This window comes from Pungitius pungitius, chromosome 19, assembly GCF_949316345.1.
Source record: "Pungitius pungitius chromosome 19, fPunPun2.1, whole genome shotgun sequence".
NCBI lineage: Eukaryota > Metazoa > Chordata > Actinopteri > Perciformes > Gasterosteidae > Pungitius > Pungitius pungitius.
Window position 1 is genome coordinate 9,511,635 of NC_084918.1, and position 22,792 is coordinate 9,534,426.

At 44.1% G+C, this 22,792-nt stretch overlaps 2 protein-coding genes across 2 annotated transcripts in view; both read right to left on the bottom strand.

Annotated features, from left to right (window-relative positions):
* Nucleotides 1-810: 810 nt before the first annotated feature.
* dap (death-associated protein) lies at nucleotides 811-10,546 on the bottom strand. Its single transcript, XM_037455807.2, has 4 exons — nucleotides 10,333-10,546; nucleotides 9,478-9,583; nucleotides 5,185-5,227; nucleotides 811-2,619 (listed from the first exon to the last, which is right to left on the bottom strand). Exons 1-4 carry the CDS (start codon nucleotides 10,385-10,387, stop codon nucleotides 2,500-2,502), a joined length of 324 nt encoding a protein of 107 aa, XP_037311704.1. The 5' UTR covers nucleotides 10,388-10,546; the 3' UTR covers nucleotides 811-2,499.
* Nucleotides 10,547-16,588: 6,042 nt separating this feature from the next.
* Nucleotides 16,589-22,792, bottom strand: part of ctnnd2a (catenin (cadherin-associated protein), delta 2a) — a 221,281-nt gene continuing 215,077 nt past the window's right edge. The window contains exons 23-25 of the mRNA XM_037455312.2: nucleotides 20,609-20,740; nucleotides 20,022-20,098; nucleotides 16,589-19,172 (exon numbers count right to left, since the gene is read on the bottom strand). Coding sequence (XP_037311209.2) covers nucleotides 18,753-19,172; nucleotides 20,022-20,098; nucleotides 20,609-20,740 — 629 coding nt within the window. The 3' untranslated portion in view covers nucleotides 16,589-18,752. The remainder of the gene's footprint in view (nucleotides 19,173-20,021; nucleotides 20,099-20,608; nucleotides 20,741-22,792) is intronic.

Genomic DNA, 22,792 nt, shown 5'->3' on the forward strand with positions numbered 1-22,792 from the left:
TTCAATTAAACTTAATAGGTATTTTAAAGCACTTTTGCGATATCGTGAGAGACCGGTTTATTTGTCCCGGGTTGTCATGGTTACAGGTGAAGACTTATTTGCAGGGTCACCAATATATGCTAATGACTGACCTTATGTTCATTGGCTAGACTAGCAATAACGTGCAGTCTTTTTCAATGCATTTTGATCTTGATCCAATTTACCTCTTCATACAACTAGCGATTCCTGAGCAGGGCGTATAATGCATTTCGAGCAGTGGCTCGCTCCCATTCTGTTCTCCCAGTCAGTCTAATGCGGCATGGCAGAGGATGAGGGTTGTGCCACGTGGGGAGAACTGTAAAAAACCATGCAGAGACAGGGGGCTTGTGTCTGCTTTAATGGGTGTTACAGCTTGCTGAAAGAGGCTCGTACCAACTAAGCCCGCACTGGCCGGTTTATTGGGCTAACATAAACTGACAGAACACCTGGTTGCAGATGCTTGTGTAAAGATGGATTATACGCACTAGCACCTGGTGCATGCAGTGTGTGTGTGTGTGTGAGAGGAGCAGAGGGAGGAAACACAGTAGACAGCTCTCGGAGAGATGCTTCTGTTTCATTTCAAATCCCCAGCTGAGCCGTAATCCCTGAGCGCAGGGTGCTGCATCATGGGATGCTCCAATGCTTTAGGTAAGACACAATCAGTCAAGTGGGACTACTTTGAACCATAGAACTTCGGGGAATCTACTTGTACAGGAGAAATTCTATGAATCAAGGTGACGAGTATGTTTTTTTGTCAAGTCATCCCTCATTTCATTCAAATAAAAAGAGCAATATTTTTCAAGATTGATCTTTATTTACTATGACAACCACACCTAATACCAAAGATTCATACAATTTTGAACAATTTACGCAAGAAAAATAACTGAGAAAAACCCCCAAAATAAAAAAAAACCTCTTTTGAACTTAAATTAACATCGGAAATCATTCCTTCTTGGCAAGATATCTTTTGCTCTTTCATGAAAACCTGAATATTAGTGTTGCAACAAATGACATTTGAGTGTAAGGGAATGGGTGATTAAAGATAAGGCTGGTGGGCGTCTTTGCGTATTGATCATTTGAGAAGATGAAATCCTGGTGTGTTGATTTAAGTGTGTACTTAAACACTGACAATCCGCCACACAGAAAAGATATTTATTTCAAACACTTTTCTATGGAAAGTTATTGCCCAGCGATTGAAAAGTTACCTCCATTGTACAGTTAATAGCATCCTTATTTTCCCAGCTGCTTTGATCGGCATTGTGATGTTCAGACTTGTGTTAAAATAAACACAAAGCATCCTGCAGCCGCTTCGCCGTACCTCAAGATTTCATTACATCTTTGGATCTAATTTCATTCCAGTTGACTCTGGTGCGAGGCAAATAAAATGGAAATCCATGCGAGTCAAATGAGACAGAAAAGAAATACCGCACAATGAGGCACTGATGGGATACTTTTACCGCGAAGCAGGTCGAGTTTGCATTCGAAGAACATCATCAGAGAAGGATAGATATTTCAGCTCCGACAAGGCAGCATAAAAAACAGATCACTGGGTTATTAGACTCCTCTCGTTAAATAAAAGGTAACAACGGTGACATGGAACCTGTTGCAAAAGCAGAATAGACTTTGCGATGGCCCCAAAGCTACACAAGCGTTAGCTTCAAGCGCAGCTAGAGTTTTATTCACTACACTAACGGCATGCATCAAGTAGCTACTTGGGTAATAAAAGCCATCATAACAGCAATGCGGGCGTTTTCTTTTTCTTCTTTTGCATCTCATTGGTTTTCCTTATCGGGCATCTATAGATGATGAAATATTGAAATGGAACGCTTATCAAGCCATTAACCTCCGCGTTAGGGCCAATGATTGGCTAATGCACTCTCCTATGCAATTTGGCAAAAGTCTCAGTGATCCACACATCAGCCGCTCTTGTTTTTTGTTGATTCATTTAAAACTGGTGTTCCCCCCCCCCCCTCTTGATTTATTTGATTGGTGTGGTTATTTGCGTCTGTGAAAATCAAAAGTAGAAGGCTGGAGCTTAGACTGAGGTGTTTAGTTAGCTGAGTGACAGCCTGCTGTGAATGGCTTTTTGCTTTGATATGAGGATAGCCGCCACGTCGTTGTCCCCCCCCCCCCCCACAGACTCCGATCTGATATTTATTTTTATTAATGTTTCATTCCTAGAACGGTAGCAATTAAAACACCACCCACCCACGCGTTCCACCTTAAGACTGTACAGCTGTAAAAACAATATATCTTAAGAAGAAGGCCCAAAAGTGCAGAACTGATGGTGCAGCACCAAAAGCAGCGCGGGAGTGGGGTGGGGGGGGGGGGTGTTTCTGATACATTTCTCACACATTGAAATTCAAGAGGCTTACAGTGGACTACTCTGATTATTTGGAGCAGATCTGTGCCCGGTGGGTGGGGGGGGGGGGGGGGGGGGGGGGCTGGCTGGCTTGGGGGGGAGACTGCTCGCTGCCTTGTTCACTTGCGGGGCTGGTGGATGTGCTGGTTGATGTGCTGAGCAGCGGGCAGCTTGGAGACACCAGGCTGGGGCTTCTGGTGAGCCACCTGGGCGGCTGCAGGGGTGAAGTCCTTATCGCCCTGAACACAACACAGTCAGTCAAAACACACAACATAAGTACTGCAGCTCATTACCAATGGGCACTTACAATAATTGGGAAGGAAAAAAACAGAAAACCCAACAGGAATGTGTTCAATGAATTTGTGAAAGTGTTGAATACAAATGTTTTGAAGTTTGTTTCTGAGCCCATTTTTGTCTCATTTTTAAATCCTTTCCCTTTGATAATTGGAACAATGAGGATCCCTGATAGGTGAAGGCTCTCATCTGTCCTCGGGCATGTGCTCTGCAACCTCAATCTCTCATTCCAGGAAAAACACCCATACCCAAGCAGACGCTCGCTACGAAATCGGGTCAAAAGCTGCAATTTGATCATTCACAGAGGAAGGCTGAATTTCAATCAGAGACTTACTATCATGACTACATTCCTCCCTTATTTCTTTTTATGTTTACCGGCCAGGTTTCTTTTCTGTTCTCCTGAATGTTTCTCTCTTTCCTTACAGTGCTGTTTTCCCCCGGGGGACGTCTCAATTGTCTACATGTAGATTCTACCACGCTTCACTTCTCCCCATCGCCGAGAGAACATTAGTTCTAGCGAGTAGATGAGATTAAGAGGAACTGCGTTGCACATTCACATACAACACATAACATTGTTTAATTAAGGGGATTAACATTGAAGGATCTTAATTATTTAATTTGACTTTTTATTATTTAGTTACACTGATGTTCAGCTGATTCTATACCCAGGTGTTGCCATCATATTGGGAATGTTACTACTTAATAAACAACATTATGGAACCAATAGATGTCTCAAAAATATGATTTATTAGGATGCCCATATGTTAACATTTTTATAAGCTTCTGGCGAAACTTTATTACAGACCCTAATCCTCTCTGTATGCGTTTGTTTGGTACAGTGTGCCAGGCTGTGCACGGATTCACCTGCATGGGGTTGTGTGTGTGTGTGTGTGTGTGTGTGTGTGTGTGTGTGTGTGTGGCCACAAAACATTTACAATCTGTGTGTTTCTTTCATTTGATGCCAATTCCACAACTAACTGATGAGATGAGTATGGATTTGACCTCCATTTGCCCTTCTCCTCTCTCCTGAAGCTCAGCCTCTTTCCTCTCCCTCTCTGTCCTACTGCAGAGGTAGCAACCAATTAACTGTATTATTGCACCAAACTGTGAACTGGGTTTTGAATCGATTTTTATTTCTTAGGTGCAGCCATGTGAAATAGTACCATTTCTTTACAGATCATTTGCAATTGTATTTGTTTTGTTTTTCTGGGAGTTGCTAATGAAGTTGCTGGCCTAAACAATACATTTCTAAATGGATTTTAGTAATACAACTGTCAGCATCTAATACAAAAACTATAAAACGTAAGCCTCATCATATTTTTCTCTTCTTGAGATTTCTTGTCGCTGACTTTTTTGCTGAGGTAGGATGGATTTATTTGACGCTAGAATATTTTTTTGTAGGGAATGTAAAGAATATCAATTTATGGAGGGACCTGATCCCAGCATGGAAAATGAGTTGTGGTCTAAACCACAAAACCCAAACCTGAACCCATTTCCAGTTTGAATTATGGCTCATTTTATTGCACCGGCTTTTTTTTAACTCTGCAACTTTATGTGTAACCTAAATAAACAGTACAGATTATTTCCTTTTGAAGAGAAAGAAAAAGGTAGGAAATATCTTTATTTTTTCTCCATTACAAAGAAAACTCCACACACACTGAAGTGTTGCACTTAGCTTCTAAAAGGCATTTGTGCAGTGCTAGCCTCAGGGTGTGATGCCAGTGATAGGGGCGAATAGGAAGGCCAGAGGAGGATAGAGGGATAAATGGAATGCCTGCCACCTTGCTGATATCACTGCAATCTTCCGCAAACAATCTGCCTGGTGTGTGTGTGAAGCTTTTTCACACAGAAAAACACACACATATCTAGGCTCTTAGACAAAATCCAATACAAACATTTGAAAACAAACAGGTCCTTCCACAGACTTTGACCCACTGTTTAAAGTGGCAGGTCAAGCCCCCTCAGACAGACAGACAGACAGACAGAAAAAGGGAGAGACAGACCTTTTGACCTCTAACACAATAGTTTTAAATGAGTGTTGTGAGGTGCAATTATTAGGAAGTTATTTGTTGGGTTTTGGGACGCATTATTAAGGGTTTCCAGATTAAACCTTATATTAGGGATTTTCAATATACATAATAAAATATTGTTAAGATACTGATGTCACTCGCGGATGGGTGCCATGGTAAAGAGACAGGCCGGCTATCCGGTGACTTGTACATAAAAATCAGTTTGAACAGAAACACTTTCAAACTCCATTCATACAACAATCATCTTTAAATAAATACATTTAATTACTGATCACAACCCTTCCTTACTTTAACACTATTTCATGTTGATACGCTCAACCCTCTCTCCTCCTGTTCTGCCCTGTGATCCCCTTTGCTCCCTTAGTCTCAGCACTAAGCCTCCACCTCTCCCTGCAGACATCATGTCCCAGATATAATTCACCGGATCCTGCTGACTTCAACACCTAAGGGGGTCTTTATGGGAGTTTGTGTGCGTCTTACCTTTGTCACCACTCCAGACACAATCACAGGGACCTTTGGTGGACTAAAATGGAGAACAAAGGAAAAAGAGAGAACAATATATTGAAAACCATTTATATAATTCAAACAGTATACAATGCAGTCAACAGAATGTTTGTCCACTGATTTTTTTTTTCCTGATTGTGTGTTTGTAATTTGATATTTCGGATGAATCTTGCTGCATGTCTAAATTTACAAAGGGTTTACCAATCAGGCCTCTTCAAGACCCCCAAAACAGAAGTAAAATGGAGAAACCCAAAGTTGTCAAAACACATAATATCCAGTCTTACTCTCTCTGGCAAAACACACAAACACGCACACACACAGACACACACACACACACACACACACAGACCGGATGGACCTGCCAGCCGACTAAATAGCTCCCATTCATCCTGGCCAAACACTGGGGCTCACAGCTCCTGGATGGAAAGCATGACAGGAGAGAGGAAGGGAGAGAAAGCTGAGGCTCGGACGGGAAAAGAGTTAAAGAGCACGATGATGATAAAGGAAAAAAGGAGATGAAAAAGTAGTGTGAGGAAGGAAGGGGTGGGGGGGGGTTGGGGCAGATGCATGGGAGGCAGGGAGTGAAGGACGCAAGAGGGCAGGGTGGGGGGGGAACGAAACGCCTCTATAAACACGGGCCGTTAGAGAAGAAGAGAAAAAGATGGAGGAGAGAGCTCACTCAGACACTCAGAATGGATGCAGGCAGAGAGAGAGACAGACGAGGAGCACGACTGCAGAACCCCAGGAAAGGATCGACCTTGACGTGACAAACGAGCGTTGTAGTCACACACCCTCCCTTCGGCAAAAGAGCACATTTGTTGTAGCCACCTTTAAAACTCCACTTAAAGACATTAGCTGCAGCAGCAAGGGTGCCCAACTCACGGCTTACCTCATTATATAAATAAATAAATAAATATGATGGAAAGATGAAAAGTTGCTCACAGAGGCCACAAATTGCCGCATCAGCAGAGAGAATCAGAGCACTCCGGAAACATCTGCTACTTTCTGATTCATTTTATGAACCGTGCAGAACTTTTTAATCACTATCAATTAACAGTTATGGATTTTAAACACATCTGGCTCACCTCCCCTTCTGCAATCAACATCTTGGCACGGAATGGCCTTGTGCCATTTATCGTAATGAGTATACACACACCTCGCTATTAGATTAATGCATGGTGGATATGTTGAATCTGGCTGATGGCAACTTGTCATAATAACGTGGGCTTGAAAAGTTCCACATTAGCATCTCAATTAATCTGGCATATTAGCGCCGCGAGTGTTGCTCAGTCAAATGAATGCATTCATCATCTCGCCCCTGGCCGGTCAAAATTTAGCTTTGCGGTATAGTTTTTTATTTTAATCTTAAGGTTATCTGAGGAACAACCGGGGGAATAATGTGCATTGTATCAGAGGAAGAAAGAAAAGGATGCAAGATTTTAGCATTTATTTACAGCTAGTTCCAAGGGTAGAGGGGAGACATCTAACTGCACTGCATTCTGATGCACGCAATGCAACAAACTTTTGCACGTTGCTACCGGGATGGTGCATCGGCGCTAGAGAGACCGAGGGCAGACATACGAGACCTCGCTACGCAGACGGACAGGCGTGAGGAGCGTAAGCTTTGTCAGGAGGATTCTTATAATCCGACAATGAAAGTATCAGCTTTCCCCCTGAATGCTAGTCAGAGGACACTACAGAAATGATATGCTGCTGACACCTAGTTCTCATCCCTGCTCCCCTGGCTGGCAAAATGGAATGAGAAATCTAGAGAAGGGCACCACGGGGTATGGAGGGACAGAGCCAGCCTGCGGGGGGCAGCAGAGGTCTGCAAGGAATCTTTTGGGAGGAGTCGCTTTGTGCCAGGCGAGTTGGAGTCAGAGGGGAGGAGAAGAACAGCGGAGGAGAAAAAGAGAGGTGGATGCAGATAAGAATTCTAGCTAATAATTGGGAAATGTTAATTAATGGTATGGTGTTTTCTTCCTGGCCTTTTACCTCTAAAGGCACGCCTAACCCCCCCCCCCCCATCTCTGTTTGCTTCAGCAGAGCGGGAAGTTTGTTGCCCGTGGGCGAGGTGGTGGTGGTTGCCATAGAGACTGATGCCTGTCTCCGCTGCTCCTCCTCCTACTTCCCTTTCTTTCCTCTCAACTTTCAGCATGAGCTGTCAGCTTACTGCACATTTCACAACAGCTCCCACATTCGGAAGGGATGTGCAGAGATTTAGTCAAGCGCGCGCACGGCACCGCCCGCTCTCCCTCTCTTTGGAAGCCTCTGGAACATATCCACCTCTCACCAAAACATGCAGGAGAGGCGACAGTGCAACCAACCAAAAGGCCTCTGATCCCCTTCCATGAGGACGTGGGAGCAGTTCATTGACCACGTGTTCTCTCACTGTGACCGGACGGGTTTTCTTTTACACAAAGGCGTGGATTTAGCTGGACGTGTTCCTCCTCAGTGGTCAGTGGGCAGGGAGCTTCTGCTGCGTCATCAGCTCACTGTGGCTTATGCCTCTCAGGTTTCTGCCTGTTCTTCACTCCTACAAACGTGTCCGCTGCTAGGCCCTCTCTTCTTTCTTATCTCCATATCAACACCGACGGCATCTCTCACTCTCCATACCATAATCAATCCCCCCCCCCCCTCTATCCATCGCCTTAATCCTGGCAACCTATCTCTCCACCCCTTGCCCCATCTGTCCATCTCCGCTTTAATGGTAACGGCAGGTGTTCCCCTGACTACGACGCTTCGCCGGCTGCAGCTAATGCGAAATTTACCCAGCAGCCACCTGCTAGACGTCCATCAGCGTGACAGGGAGAGACAGAGTGTTTCACTGACTGCATTTACTGATGGAGTGTGGTTACTCGGCCTCTCTTTTAACGACGGGCTGACAGGTCATTTTTTTAGTAAAAGAAACATTTCACAGGTGGACGGTAAACCTGCGTTCACACGCCAGGCCAAGAGGAGTTAAACAGCTAAAAAAAGGACAGAAATTGTTTTCCTCAGCGGTTAAATTCCCTCTTCGTCCAATTTATTTATTCTAATACAAGGAATGATTCTTCCTCTTTGACTCGAAGCTAAAAAAAGGAAACATTTGAAGGAATAAATACTTACTGGGCAGTTTACACAAGAGGGGGGAGTGTCAGATATAAAGGGAATAAGGCAGTGGCAAAACAGGAAGCAACTTCTTTAAACTTCAATATTTACTAATTTTGCTCTTTAAACCTTGGATTGGTTGGATTGTCTTTGTCTCTTTGTCTTTTTGTTCCACAACATTGTCAACTAAATAGCTTTAGTTTTTGGACTGTCAAATATTGACCGAATTCCATGAATGCAACACACTTCTTGGCAATGAATCGTTTCGGATTCTAGTATAAACATTGAGCATTGAACAGGCTGGAATGGTGGACACACCATGACCAGTGTCTGCAACAGCGTGAGCGTTTATCTCATTTTTTGTGAGTGTCCTTCCCTTCTCAACAAAGCCTTTTGGGATTTCTACTTTTCTCACTTTTGCCACTCGTCTCAACACAAAGGAAAGAGGAACAAAAGGAAAAGACCTAACACTTCACCTGTACCAATATTCATTGAGTGGTCAATGTGGGTGTAGAATCAGACACAGTTACACTGGAAATAGGCAGAAACTTGCTTGCACAATGGAGTGACCTCGGTAGAAACCATGCATTCAAGCAACAAAAAAACCCAAAACACGCTAAAATGGAAACATAACTGTGGTCCCTGGGAAATAGAGCCGTGGTGACTTAAAACATGCAAACAAGGGCGGTTCGGAGCAAACGATGGCGACTGACGAATGTGCTGTTCAAGTTAATGCTGTAATTATGCAGTAATTATGTTGTTTACCAAATAAGCTGCAAACAGCACCCAACAAGTCTGCTACAAAACTGCCCACAGCTTAGCCTTATAGAAAGGACCAAGTGGCTTCTGTCTCCAACAAAAGGGCACAACATCTGGACTCAAAAGAGACACAAAATGCCCGTAAACAATGCAGCCATTTAGTTGGTCTCTATCTCCCTTTGTGGTCATTTTGCATCCCTGTGGTCATTGTGTGTCTCTCTGCTGCCATTTTGCATCCCTGTGGTCACTTCGTCTGTCATTGTGGTCATTTCGTCTCTCTCTCTGTAGCCGTTGTGTGACTCATTGTAGCCATTTGATTGCCCATCCAACCCGAAAGAGTCACGGGGGCCTTCTCCGCCCTCGGGCCCCTGCATCGTAGGCCTTTACAGTATTCTTTCTGTGACAGTGTGGGTGTGGTACCTCCTGCTGACGTACTCCTCCTCATCCTCTTCGTCGTCTTTCTGTGGTGGTTCTGGAGCAGCAGTCTGCTGGTGCTTCTGCACTATCCTCATACCGCCAGCTTTTACTGCAACACACACACACACACACACACACACACATTAGATGAGTTCACAGATTTAAAGATGAAAAGCTTTTAATGAATCTCTATGCATGATGTCTATATTGTTTACTGATTTACAACATCTGGGCTATTTCTGTGTCCTTGACAAAGGGCCTAATATGTAAACAGCTGGAGCTGAAGGACACATGATCCGTCGCTGCCTTGATCCCTGCGGCCTCACCTCAGTGGTGCTGCTAATGTGATATCAAGCCAGCAAGTGCAGGCGTTGTTCTCCCTGGTTGGGTGCGAGGGGGCATTTGTTATCTTCGTTATCAGTCCCTGCAGCGGCTGAGGGCCCCGTGACCTGCCACGCGCCTCATGTCCACGTACACCTTAGCCCACATCCAGAGACTACTGCGCCCCCCCCGTGTCATCGCCATTCGAACGGCATTCCCCACTACATTATAAATAAATCAAAACCTTTAACGAGCGACTACTACGGTGATTGCACCAGGTGTGATGACGATGTTGCACGGAGCCAACCCGGAAGTAGGGAAACGTGTGAATTTGAGAAACACGGCGTGCTGCGCGCCGTGCTACGACACGTCGTCACTCGCTGGCGTCGAAGAATTTAGTGATTGCACGAATGAGGATCGTCACGCTGTGATTTCTTTTTTTTGGTTTTGACAGGCCGAAGAAGCAAAAAGGCCCCTCGTGGGTTAAAAGGAGCCTTCCAAAAAGCAACACATCAGCAGCACTCGGAGCAGCTGTACCTGCAGGGAGATGTCCTCCTTTGGTTTCCACCTTTTCCTTCGGTGGCGATGACATGTTTGTACTGATCTGGAGTCTGCGGCGAGAAGAAAACCCAAAGCGTCTGAAACACCCAAATCCTGCTATATTCTGCCCCCTCAAATCACGGACTACACTTCACTCTTCAAACGTCAACGTGGCTAAATTTTTTTCATGGGCATTGTTTAGGAACGGTACGTGATGACGTAGGGGGATCGTCAGAAGGGGGAAGGACGTGAGGAGCGTGCTGACGTCAGTCGGAGCCAATTGCTGGTTGAAATCCGCTGTTAGTTGGTACAGTTTTGTGTATCAATGGAAATGATAATAAAAAATAGAAAAATAATAAAAATCAAATGATTTTAACTATTATACAACTAATATTAGCATTATTATTGACATCATCGAAAAAAATGTAATTACTATAGCATTATGTTTTTATTTAGTTATGTCTAGTCAAGTAAAGTAAGTAAAATAATGCATTCAATTTATGTTAATTGTAGGAATAAATACTGTTGTGCTCCAACTGATAAATGATTGGAATAAGAGCAGATTGAAAACGTAAGACACAACAAGTGCCTAATGGCTATCCACCTACGCACTGAAACATATATAAAGCACTAGTCTAATCTTCTTCTAATGAAGCAGACCATTTTTCGTGTCGTGACAAAACAGCAACAGTTGGAGCAATAAACTGTAGTGTGTGTGTGTGTGTGTGTGTGTGTGTGTGTGTGTGTGTGTGACAATGGTTGACTTCTCAGACCACCTCATTTTATTTTTTGTATTAAAGAGTCCACAATGGCTCGTTAAGTGACTAACGTGACACTGATATACGTGTTGTTGCAGTAAAGGTGTTACAGGTAAACAAGAACAGTTCTAATAAAACTGAAGCGCTGGATAATAGTTTAGAGGTATGCACCTCTGACTATTATATGATTAAGAGCATCTACTGTGAATATACACCACAATAGGGCCTGTGTGTGTAAGCTGTGTGTGGTGGCAGATCAGCTTTAATTTATTGTTGTTTATACTGCAATGTGCTTTATGCGAATAAAGAATCTGATCAGTGTGCATACATCTACAGTACATGTAGACCCATGTGAGTGTGTGCTATAGTCACAGCGATAAGTGAAGACCAGTTGTGAACTGAAGTGGCAGCTGCATACTTACCCGGACCACCAGCAGAAGAGATGTTTGCTGCACTCTCAGTCCACATGCACAGACACCGAAACACACAAACACAGACACACGCAGAGCCATTCAGCTGCACAAACAACATTTCTAATTGAGTATATTTGAATTATTTATTGGCATACACGACAAAGCACAGGAGCACAGATGCATTTAAATAACTTCCAAGACATACACACACACAGTGCTGATGAGCAATGGGATTTAGCAGTGGAGAGGTGGTCACAGCAAGTACAAAAATCTGCTGCCAGGGCATTGGTTTCCCTGAGGAGAGTGTTGACAGCCAATCAAATGCCAGGAGTTCACTCGCAGGTCAGGGAGCAGTCTTCTGATAAAAAGGATGAATCAAGATGTCCATTAAAATGTTTGGGCTTTGTTAACTCTTACAAGACAAGTTGAGTTGCCGTTTCTAATGGGAGTATCCCTGGCACAGAGGGATAACTGTCCCAAATGCTGTGGCATCCTAAGCCTCAGAGGCCAAGTTATTCATTAATTTTAGTCTCTTTATGGATCATGTTGCATTATGCATCTTGATACTATTTTCTGTCTGATAAATGCTCACATCGTTACCTCTGTAACTCAAATTTGTATTAAATTCAAACTGCAATAACACTAAGGGTATTAAAATAATAGGTTAGAGTTGGCTTGTTTGATTCTGCTTTAAAAAATGCACTCATCCATAAATCCATGCAGGTGAGTGTTGGTACATATGAGGCCACTAGATGGAAGAATACCGGTTAACTCCATCAGAGAAGCGTTTCCAGTTGTAAAAGTGGGAGTTTGTGCCCTGCGGGACGTCACTGTCGGCTTGGCCTATGATGTCCCAGAAGAACTGGAGTGTCACAGATAGAAACTTCACAACGTCAAACCAAAAGATACATCCAGCTCATATTTTTCCTCCCTCTAACACTTTTTTTTTGTGTCACTCTCCCTCCATGCTTTTTTCCTGTTCCTCGCTTTTTGCACTCTCTGATATACAGACACATGCAAGAATGAGAGAAGGGGAGAGCATTCATTGCACAGGGTGGAAATACATGGCAGACATTCAAACTGCCAAAGGTGAAATCCTCTTCAGAAGTCAGTGATCTCAACACCTGCCCATGGCTGATATGAATGTGCATGTGTGTGTGTGTGTGCGTCTCACTCCATGTGTTGCCTGGGCCTTTGAGAGGAGCTCTCTCATTGACGGCTTACAGGGAGACAGAATGAGGACGTCACAGGTGAGTGAATTTGCTCAAACTGACAGGTATGCACGCACACACACACACACACACACACACACACACACACACACACACACACACACACACACACACACACACACACGCACACATTTGTTCCCACACACACGTGCGATCATGCCACTGACACATACATACACTCTCTCCCTCTGTGTCACACACATACACGCGCACACCCACACCCACACACGTGTGAGGCTCTGTGGGAGCCAGCTGGGTCCTGTGCAGCAACACTATCACACATGAATAACCAGGGCTTCTTCTCTGCTGCACTGACTATTCAATACCTGACAGGGCGCCTTATGTTGTGTGTATTTATGTGTGGGTGTCTTGGTGTGTGCGTCTTGGTGTGTGCACGTGTGTGCATGCGACATAGAACCATCCATATTTGCGTGGACGCTTGCATGCATGTGTCCATGTCAATCGCCGTCAAACTGAAACATGGTGGAGAGTGACAGGAAAGAGAGAGGAAGCTGTGCAACAAGCAGATTGATTAGCAATGATGCAATCCTTTATTGATTGCCATGGTTTACATCCTTTGCTCCAATTCACCTCCACAAGAAGGCGGGGGGGGGGGGGGGGTGGGGGGTCAGGTTCAGTAAGAACTGAGTGCCGACTCTGAACATGAAAATTTGAAATGTCCGATATTTATTCGGAGGGCAAAAATATTCCAGCTCCCTTAAGACAGGGTAGCCATCACAGAGACGTGAGTGCAAAGTGCTCACTGATCTCTGTATGGTTTTGGAGTTATTCCTGCATTATGCTTCTTAAAAGGATTCTTAAGGCTCAAATTGAAGCATCCTGCCATTTCCGGCAAGGTGTAAATGAACCATGACAACAACCATATCAAAAAGCGGTAAACGTCTTTCTGTAAGGAGGGTCCCTGACATTTTTTCTTTTCTTTTGTGGCTAAGCTAGTAAATGCTGCAGAATGTATGACAGCGGGGCAAATAAGAAATGAGAGGTGCATGCAGACCGCTACTGCTCTCGCACTGGAGTCATGGTTTCCCAAGAAAGCCTGCTTTTACGCCTTCTCCACTCTTGTACATTATCTCTCCAATCATCTGACACTGTCTGTAATTTTGCATTCCATAAATCACAACCCATCCCTTTCCTTACCTCCCAGTGCAGCTCCACACTCATTCTTTGCTAAAGATCCACAGTGTGCAGCCTGAAAGTTAGCCGTCAGCTGATGCATCTATGGAGCATTTAGCAGTGTGTTACCTGGTCTTTGGGTTGCCGCCCTCCCTGTATCTTGTTGGTTTAGGCAGCCACTATATATGTGTCACTCAAATGTTGGATGGGGAGACAATTGAAGGGGAATCTTTGCAGTGCTAGACCATCAACTACAACAGTTATGGTGTCTTTAAACTGGGGCTCTAGTTGTCCATTAATTGTTTTGTGTTCTTCAGTGAGAATTGTTTGGCTAAATAAACCCTTCTGCAGTGAGAAAACCTGTTTCTTGTGCCTTGACAAAGCAGCTACAGAACCACATGATTTGAACTGTAGGTTGTCTCTGAACATGGTCCAAACTCCAGCTGGCAGAAGTGGCAGAACCGCTTGACACGCTTCTCTTCATTATTATTTCTTAGTAGTTAAGGTTCGGAAAGCTCCTCGAGGGAGAGTCACCGTGCTCGAATTTTAAAAATTAAAAAATATTTAATAACTGATAAGTGATAAGGAATACAATTTACAAAGTGAAATACAATGTGAACAGTGAAATATTTCGCTAAATAGAGAATTCTCTGACCAAGTCAAAGGTGACTTATCAAAGCGGCTGCAGGGGGGGTCTTTACGGTGCAAAATGTCTCCTCCTGGTTCGGCCTTGTCACAGGATGTGTACAGTATTTATATGATTTACGTGACTATAAATTGTCATTGATTCTAATGCATTCACTTCGTCTAACATACAAATGTAATATCTACTATCTAACATCACACAAACTACAATTCTACATGTTACATGTACTACAACATTACTACATTTAATATACTTCCCACCACTAGGTGTGCACTTCTACTTAAATCCCTAACATAGTGTACCATAAACCTTGTTGTTTTCAAACTTTTAGTGTTCATGGCCTCCTTCTTCTGCTGTTGATCCTCACATTGTTTAACTATATTATATCTGAGGGGTTCTCATCTTTTCTTACCTCTCCATCTTCCCTCCCCTCATTCATCCTACTTTTCCTCCTTTCACCTTCGTCCTCCTTCCGGCTCCGCTATTCCCTTTCAGATGAGAGCAATCATTTGTTGCGGTCTATCTGTGGCACGCAGTGGCTCTATCGAGCCGCACTTCTTCTTAAACACAAATTGATTTCACGCTCAAATCCTCAGAGAATAAATTCCAGACCCCTCCACCTGCTCCCAACTAGATCCCTGTCTTCTTTTCCTCCACATCTCACTGTGACCCTCCCTTAATGCGGACATGCACCTGCGTGCACTTGTATATGTACACACACACACAAACACACACTCCTGAGGCGTGTGATGGCTGAATGGGCAGGGAGGCTATGAGAATTAGAGGGCGAGCGAGCTATGAGAGAGGGAGTGAAACAGTGAAGGCCGCAGGCACACGCAGGGTGGAACAAGGCACTTTCTAGAGAGGTTGTGCGTAAGAAAATTGAGGATTTATATGTTCATGCCACATTAAGTTACACCATCCTTCCGCTATGGGACTATGCTCACACAGAGGAGGCAAGCCTCTATTGTGAAGTCTAATAATCAACACGATGGCGTTATTACCGAACGGAGCATTTCATAGGCCTAAAGCGAGACGGCATCAAAGAAGAAGAGGGGAGGGGGAGAGAAGTGGGAGAAATGAATGCCAATGGATTGTAACAAATGCTCAGCCTCATTCATTTAACATGCTTTGAGTTCAGTTCAATCTGGGGATGAATATCTGGATGAATGGGATGAAAGTCAGAGGGGGCGACGTGAAAAGAGAAAAAAAAATACGAAAATGGGAATTCCCATTACGGCATCTTTGATGTCAGTGCACTGTGTTATTAACGTGAGAATAGAGGCTGGTGAATTTTGGAGCCCTTTTATTGGCTTCACATCTTTGAATTATACTATTAACACCACTCTAACCAAACATCAATGAGGCAACATCACAGCGTCCTGTCATTTTTGTACATGCTTATGACTGCTGCACTGTGTAAAGGTAAGTATGATAACAGTCCGACATCAGAAAAGACTCATTATCAGTGGAAGTGTGAATAGGAACAGGATTACACATTCCCTTAGGCCTGTCAGTCAGGTCCCCAGCAAGATGTTAACAGCGTTGCCTGTCAGGTAGGGGAGACAACAGTGTTAAATTGTCTATATTAAATCAGATTTGACAGTGTTTCGGCATTATGCTTCATATATGAGCATACAATATATGTGCAACACTAATATTGTAAGTTCACAGGCATATATTTTGGCTTTGAAATATAATGTCCTTCAGCTCAGGCCTATAATAAAATGAGTGAGTGTAAAATCATGCCCCTTCAAAGTCTGGTGGTGTTTTATTAGATTTGATCATATTTTAAGCCGCTTTTTTAAAGTCCGGCTGAGAAACCTAAAGACAGGGAAATGTTCTTGAAAGTCACTTCAAGTCCTTTTTCTAAATGAGAGAATGAAAGCACAAGCTTAATTGTGAATTCATCTAAAATACATCAAAGTGTGTCAGATTAACCCGCACTACACACCAAACACCCTGCGATAGAAAAACGCTCTATACAACGTACACGTGAAGAAAACATCAGCTGCTAATACTAGAAAGAACTGGACATTCCTAACTAAAACATCAGTGGAGACCATGGGGTTTGATTGCAAAGAGTCTTTTATTTTTCCTCGTGTTCAAGTACGGTACGGTCCTCTCTCAGCAGGGTCATCTAAGAAGCATGGACACACAATAAACACACAACTCGCACCAAAGCCTGAGCATCTTCAGGTGGGATTTCTCTTTTGTCTTGATTAGGGAGGAAGGGGGTGGGGGCCCGATCAGCAGCTTCCATGTCTAGGTCAAGTGAACAAGAGTCCTGTTGTACACCACATAATCATTTTTTGTCTGCGAACATTTGTTGCATTTAGTGACATTGACATCTGCACATAAAAATTATATATATATATTTATATTTATATTCATATATTCATATATTTCTCATTCTATTTCAACAATTCATTCTAGTGATTTTTACCTTTTCATGTTGTAAAATTGGACAAACTGTCGGTAGGAATGCCTTGTTTGGACATTGATTTACACAGGAACGCACACGCACGCAACAGGAGGCACACGCACACACTACTACACACATGCATGCATAGATACGCTCGCTCAATTTACGTGTACTCACACGGGCCACCCATTCGGTCACATACATGCACACGTACACAAACGCACGCACACACGTGTCCCACCACACGCTCAGCCAACACAGAGAGGCAGGTCTGTACATCTACGGGAGAGAGATGTTTCCCCTCATCCCCGGCAATAAGTACTGCTTTACCTGATCAAAAAACACAAGAAAAGAAGAGTAAGGTCACGCACCCCATCGTCCAGAGAAACTTCGACAGAACGTCCTTCCGGACTGGTCCACGAGGGGTGTCAAAGTTTGGCACAATGTCATGTCTCTCTCTTCCTCTATCGCTACTGTACACTCGGACGGGACCAGTTTTCTATGCACAGGTGATGATGAGAAACCACGGGATAGTCGGCAGGGTCAAACGTATCAGCTCCCCAAAAAAGGAAAAGACAACCCTTTGCCGACGACGGAGTGTGCTTTAAACATACACATGTTTTCTTTAGGCAGTGAAAAAGCACTTTTCTTGACAGGGGCTCGGGAGCGATACAGCTCTGCCAATCGGATGCTGCTGCTGCCGCTTGAACTTGTCCACAATGACATTTATTTGATAGAGGGAGAAAAACACAAACACTGTAATGTTTCCTCTTGGAAAAGGTCAAAACAAAAGGTGTCCACTGACATCCATCCTGACGATGTCTGTCTCTTGCACATATTTTTGTTGCTTTTGTTGTTTCAGTCAGTTGTCAATCACAGGGGGAAAAAAAATCATCACATTTTCACAAGTGGCCTCACTTCACACACACTTCACATGTGTAATATACACACTTTATCACTTTGAAACTGTACACAAAATAAAAATGCTTTTGTGAAAATTTAGAAAAGTACAAGTAAAAACAAAAAAAAAGCTGTGAAAGAATGATCGCAAAAAAAGATGTCCGTTGACGATGACATTCTTTGAAATAAATTCAGAAGCCTCCGTAGGCGGCAAGGCCATTGCAACAAAAAAGGAGGGGGGTGGTGATTGGGTTAAAGCAGTGCTACGTTTGTCACACATCCACTTCTTGCTTTGTGCCTGGTGTGATTTCATTTTCTCTGTGCTTTTATTCCTCCTGACCTATTAAAAAGAACCTCACGCCATCTTTGTCCCTCTCCTCGTCTTCTCTGCCTTTAACAAAAGGTCGGGCCACTTCGTGCTCCTACAGAGTACAAGCTCACCCTCATCCCCTCCCCGGTATTTCTTGATCCCATCTCCCTCCTCTCCTCTTGGTCTCTTGAGTGCTCGCTCCTCTTGGTCTTATTCTCTCTGTATTCTCCTGCCCACTTCTCACTCACCTTTTAAACCAACTTCTTCATATCTAGTCCCCCTTTATCCACTCGATGGTTTTGCAATGGAGCCGAAATAAAAGAGAAATAAAAAAAGTCCGGAAAATGTCTGCATGCACATGCACAGTATCTCTTTGTCACTTGACCTGACGTTGCTTCTTAACCCAATCTAGCTCTGTCTTCCCCCCTTATTTAAATAGCACACATGTCTTGCCACTGGCGACCAGATCCCGTTGCAACAGGCCATTTACTGTCATCCTGTGTTAATCTGCTGTTGATCGCTTGCAAAAAAAATCCCTTTCACACTCGCACACACAGATTCTCTCTGCCCCCCCCCCCCCTCCCACAATTCTAGCCCAACTAGACCCAGGAGTCAGGCGAGGCCGGGTAGTGGCTGGTCTCATAGTTCAGTTCACTATACGGCCGAGAGGCTGAGTAGAAGTCTACGTAGTTGCCGGTGGATTTGAGGCCCAGATGCATGCGCAGGTCCTCCCGCGGGTCTCGGGGGGGTCCTGTGGAGCTTGGAGGCTGCTGGGGCTGGGCCTGGGGCTGGGACTGCGCCTGGACCTGAGGCTGTGGGTGGGACGGAGGAGGTGGAGGTCCCTGGTCCTCGTAGTAGACCTCGCTGAAGCTGCGACTCTGGCTGTGAGGTGGCGGTTGCGGCGGCTGAGGCTGGGGGAAGGAAGGAGGGGGAGGGTAGGGGTCGTAGTCCTTTAGCACGGCTGCTGACGGGCTGTCCTGCTGGGGCTGGGGGGGCAAGGCGCCGGGCTGGGTTGGAGCCTGGTGGGGGAGGGGGGGGGGGGGGAGCAGGTGGAAGTGGGGTAAAATTGGTAGGTGGTGGTGAGATTTAGCAAGCAAGAATGACTACTCATCAGGAAGGGAGATAAAGGTGGAGAGATGGAGAGGAGAGGTAGAGAGCTCATGGGGGAGGCGGTTGGTGGTGCGGGTAAATGGGCTCACATAGGAGACTCATGCTGTGAATTCTCTATTACATGCAGGTACTGAAAGAGGAAATTCCTCTTAAACGCTAACACTCACAAGCTAGTTGTGTGTTAATGTATGTGTGTATGCGCACGTCTGCATACACTTTGAAGGGTGAAGTCATACTTTTTCCAAAAACACTTTTTTGAGGCACCAATCGTGGTTATTCAGTAGTATTCATAAACTGCCAAGTGGGTTTTCTTTCCCATTTAGGGAAAGGTATTCAACAATGTATAAAATACATATATCAATATAGAATGACTCAACATATTCTTATCACTGTCGTCAAAGGGTATCTGCTTTCTGCTCCCTATTCACCAGCAGAATCCACAAACAGAGGCAAATAATTAGCGCAATCAGCCGAGCTAATGCTTCTGATTGGCCCTCGGGTGTGGTGCTAGGCTGCAGTGGTTTGATGCAGACTGAGCTGAGGGCGTGTCTCTGTAGTGAACACTGCCATTGGGCCTCTTATCACAGCCAGACACCTTCTGCGTGCATTTGTGTGTTTGCGACGCAGCCGTCCTGCGGTTATCTCACTTAATAACCACCTTGTTTTGACAGCGTTTGCCAATTTATGAGACGCCTGACCCCTGAGGCTAAAAACCATAGCTGTGTGCGTAGTACATGTATTGATCTCCAATTACTCACCTGGTTTTGCTTGATGTCATCACAGGCGGTCAGGTAAGAGTTTCGGAACAATGTCGATGTTCCACAGGAAACTTGAACTGGATAAAAAGGGTTATAGAAAGAGAAGCAAAAGATTACACCTTATGTGAAAGATAACTAGATCCCCTACTGCTGCTAATGATTCATAGACAAACAAAATCGTGGGAAACTGCACAATTGGCTTAGTAATAAAATCAGTTAATTAGATCCAAAATCTCCCTGCAGTTTGTCTAAAAGTCTGGCAATTACTACGTCCCTAGTGCCCTCAAGAGAACACTGTGAGAGAGACAAAAGAACAGCATGAAAGAAGAGAAAAGAGACAGAATGGAGAGAGGATGAAAAAACAAATCATGAGTGGAAGGATATTAAGAGAGCAGTGCAAAAAGATACTGTGAAAAAAGACGGCAACGATAAACAAATCTAAGCGTCTGAGAAAGAGAAGAAAGACCAGTGTGGTGTCAGAAAAAAGCGAGAGGGGAAATGATGAATAAAAATGGATGAAAGATAGATAAAGGCAGAAAGAATAAAATAATTTAATTCTGCTGTGTCTCTCCACCACACATACGCACCTGCCATGCCGTCTTTCCGGGATGTGTGCTCTCCTTTGTTGCTATGGAAACCAGCGTTGGTTGCTGTGGAATCATAGTCCATCTTGCGTTCCTTCAGACTCATCATCTCTCTGGGGGAGGCTGGAGCGCTTGCTACACACACACACACACACACACACACACGCACACACACACACACACAAACACACACACACACACACACACACACACACACGCACACACACACACACACACACACACACACACACACACACACACACACACACACACACACACACACACACACACACACACACACAAAATAATGAGCATAGACCCTGAACAGCATGTAGCGTCACACTGCATGCTTATATTAGTGTGTGTGTGTGTGTGTCTCTCCGCCTTTCAAGGTGCACAGTCATTATTCATCATTTAGCTTGTCAGCATAAAGGGTCACCTCCAGCATATTATAGGACTCCTGGGAATTTACACACACACAACAGTTTTGGGAATACATTATTTGACTATCAAATTATTTAGATCTGGTAAAAATATTCTCAAATCAGACAATGTATTTCTTCATTTGGACATCTTCTCATCACACCAACAGGCCTGAGTTTCTAGCAAAGGTCGACCCAAACTATGTTTTCACTGGGAAACGTAGCCCCAACTCTTGCATGGAGGCGGGCCATTATAATGCTGTAAAGACTTTACGCAATTACAGTTTACATCAGTGGTTCCAATCCTTTTTTGTGAGACCCCCTTGAATGCTCTATCAAATAAGTTCAATATGCCATCAACACCCCCCATCATGTCCCCAATGGGCTCTTTTGAATAGGGATTTAACTCTATGTGTAGAATCAATTGCTTTCCCAAACAAAAAACATGGTGATTGTGGATTTATTGATGCTTATGCTTGGTTTATTAATAAATATTCCCCTTTGTTTTCTGCTTGTTTTCTGACTGGTTTTGATGCAATCTCAATCTCAGCTGACAGTTATGACTGATGCCTTGAGCCCAGATCTACTTTACACCCATGAATGCATCACCAAATGGATGCCTGTGTGAACCCATAGTATAAAAAGCCCCCCCCCCCCCCCCCCCCGCCCACACATACACTCCCACACACACAAGCAGCACGTCCCAATGTAATCACCAACAGCATATTTAAAGTGCTTACTCTGTCCCTGTTATCTTGACAAATCAAATTGCCAGAATCCTGCCTACCTGTGCATCTTGCTCTTGCTCTTAACCTTCCTCTTTGGGTCGGTTTTGACCGTTGTCTTAAATCAGTTATAAAATACACTAAAAACATTTGTCTTGGTCACGTTGTTAGGTTTCTTTATCCATGTGTCAGTTGTTTTCATTAACTCCATACTGAATTGACCTCACATGGTCGTCTTTGTTTTGTCTCTGTGGAGGTATACTGGATGACAAAGGCAAAACGAGCATCCCCTAAAGCTCACATGACTGGGAGTGGTGCTGGCTGAAAGGTGCACTTATGATTTTAGTCTTGGCTCTTATTATTATAACTGGTCCAAACCGACCCAAATATACAGGTTCCTCCACAGACCCCTTGGACCTAACCCTGAGAATGAACTGTAGCTATGGTATGTCTCTCGCTGCTCAATATATGTGTCTGAATACCCACATACACACATGTTGGATGGAGCGCACCACTCTCAGCTGTGCAAGCAGAAGGATTTTGAAAATGTTGTTGTTTAAAAAAAGCCTCTTTTCTCCTGTACCGAGAGTCTAAGCTGGGCAAAAACCTGTTGATTAGCAGAGAGTAGAAAAAGGCTTTTCAGGAGATTTTGTCGTATGTTTGAATCTCACTCCGTCTATTCAAATACTAAAGGACTAGCTTCTTTAATCCAACTCCTAACATTGACAGCAGGGTCGCAATCTGACCGCTTATTGGTTCAACAGCTTTTTTGTGTCTTCCCGACAAATCGTGCAATTACGTTTGTCGGCAATGCCATAGAAATGTCTGTAAAGAAATGCGACCTGGATTGCGGTGAATTCAATTACAAACATTTAGTAGGGCAAGATAACAGGGGGAGACAGGAGCTACAGGCTATTATAACGTTTTGACACATTTTAATTTACATTTTTCAGAATTTGTCACCTCCGCAGTGAATTCCATTAAGGTGGATGCTCAGCCCCGTCACAGGCGGCCTCAGAGACTGTGCCGTCACTACTGGT

Bases quoted from the DNA above. Each gene is read 5' to 3' on its own strand.
- dap (XM_037455807.2), bottom strand. From the start codon at position 10,387: ATGTCATCGCCACCGAAGGAAAAGGTGGAAACCAAAGGAGGACATCTC. The intron at 9,584-10,332 runs GTACAGCTGCTC...TGTGTGTTGCAG, and splicing joins AGGAGGACATCTCCCTGCAG to TAAAAGCTGGCGGTATGAGG. The intron at 5,228-9,477 runs GTACCACACCCA...TCTCCATTTTAG, and splicing joins GAGGAGTACGTCAGCAGGAG to TCCACCAAAGGTCCCTGTGA.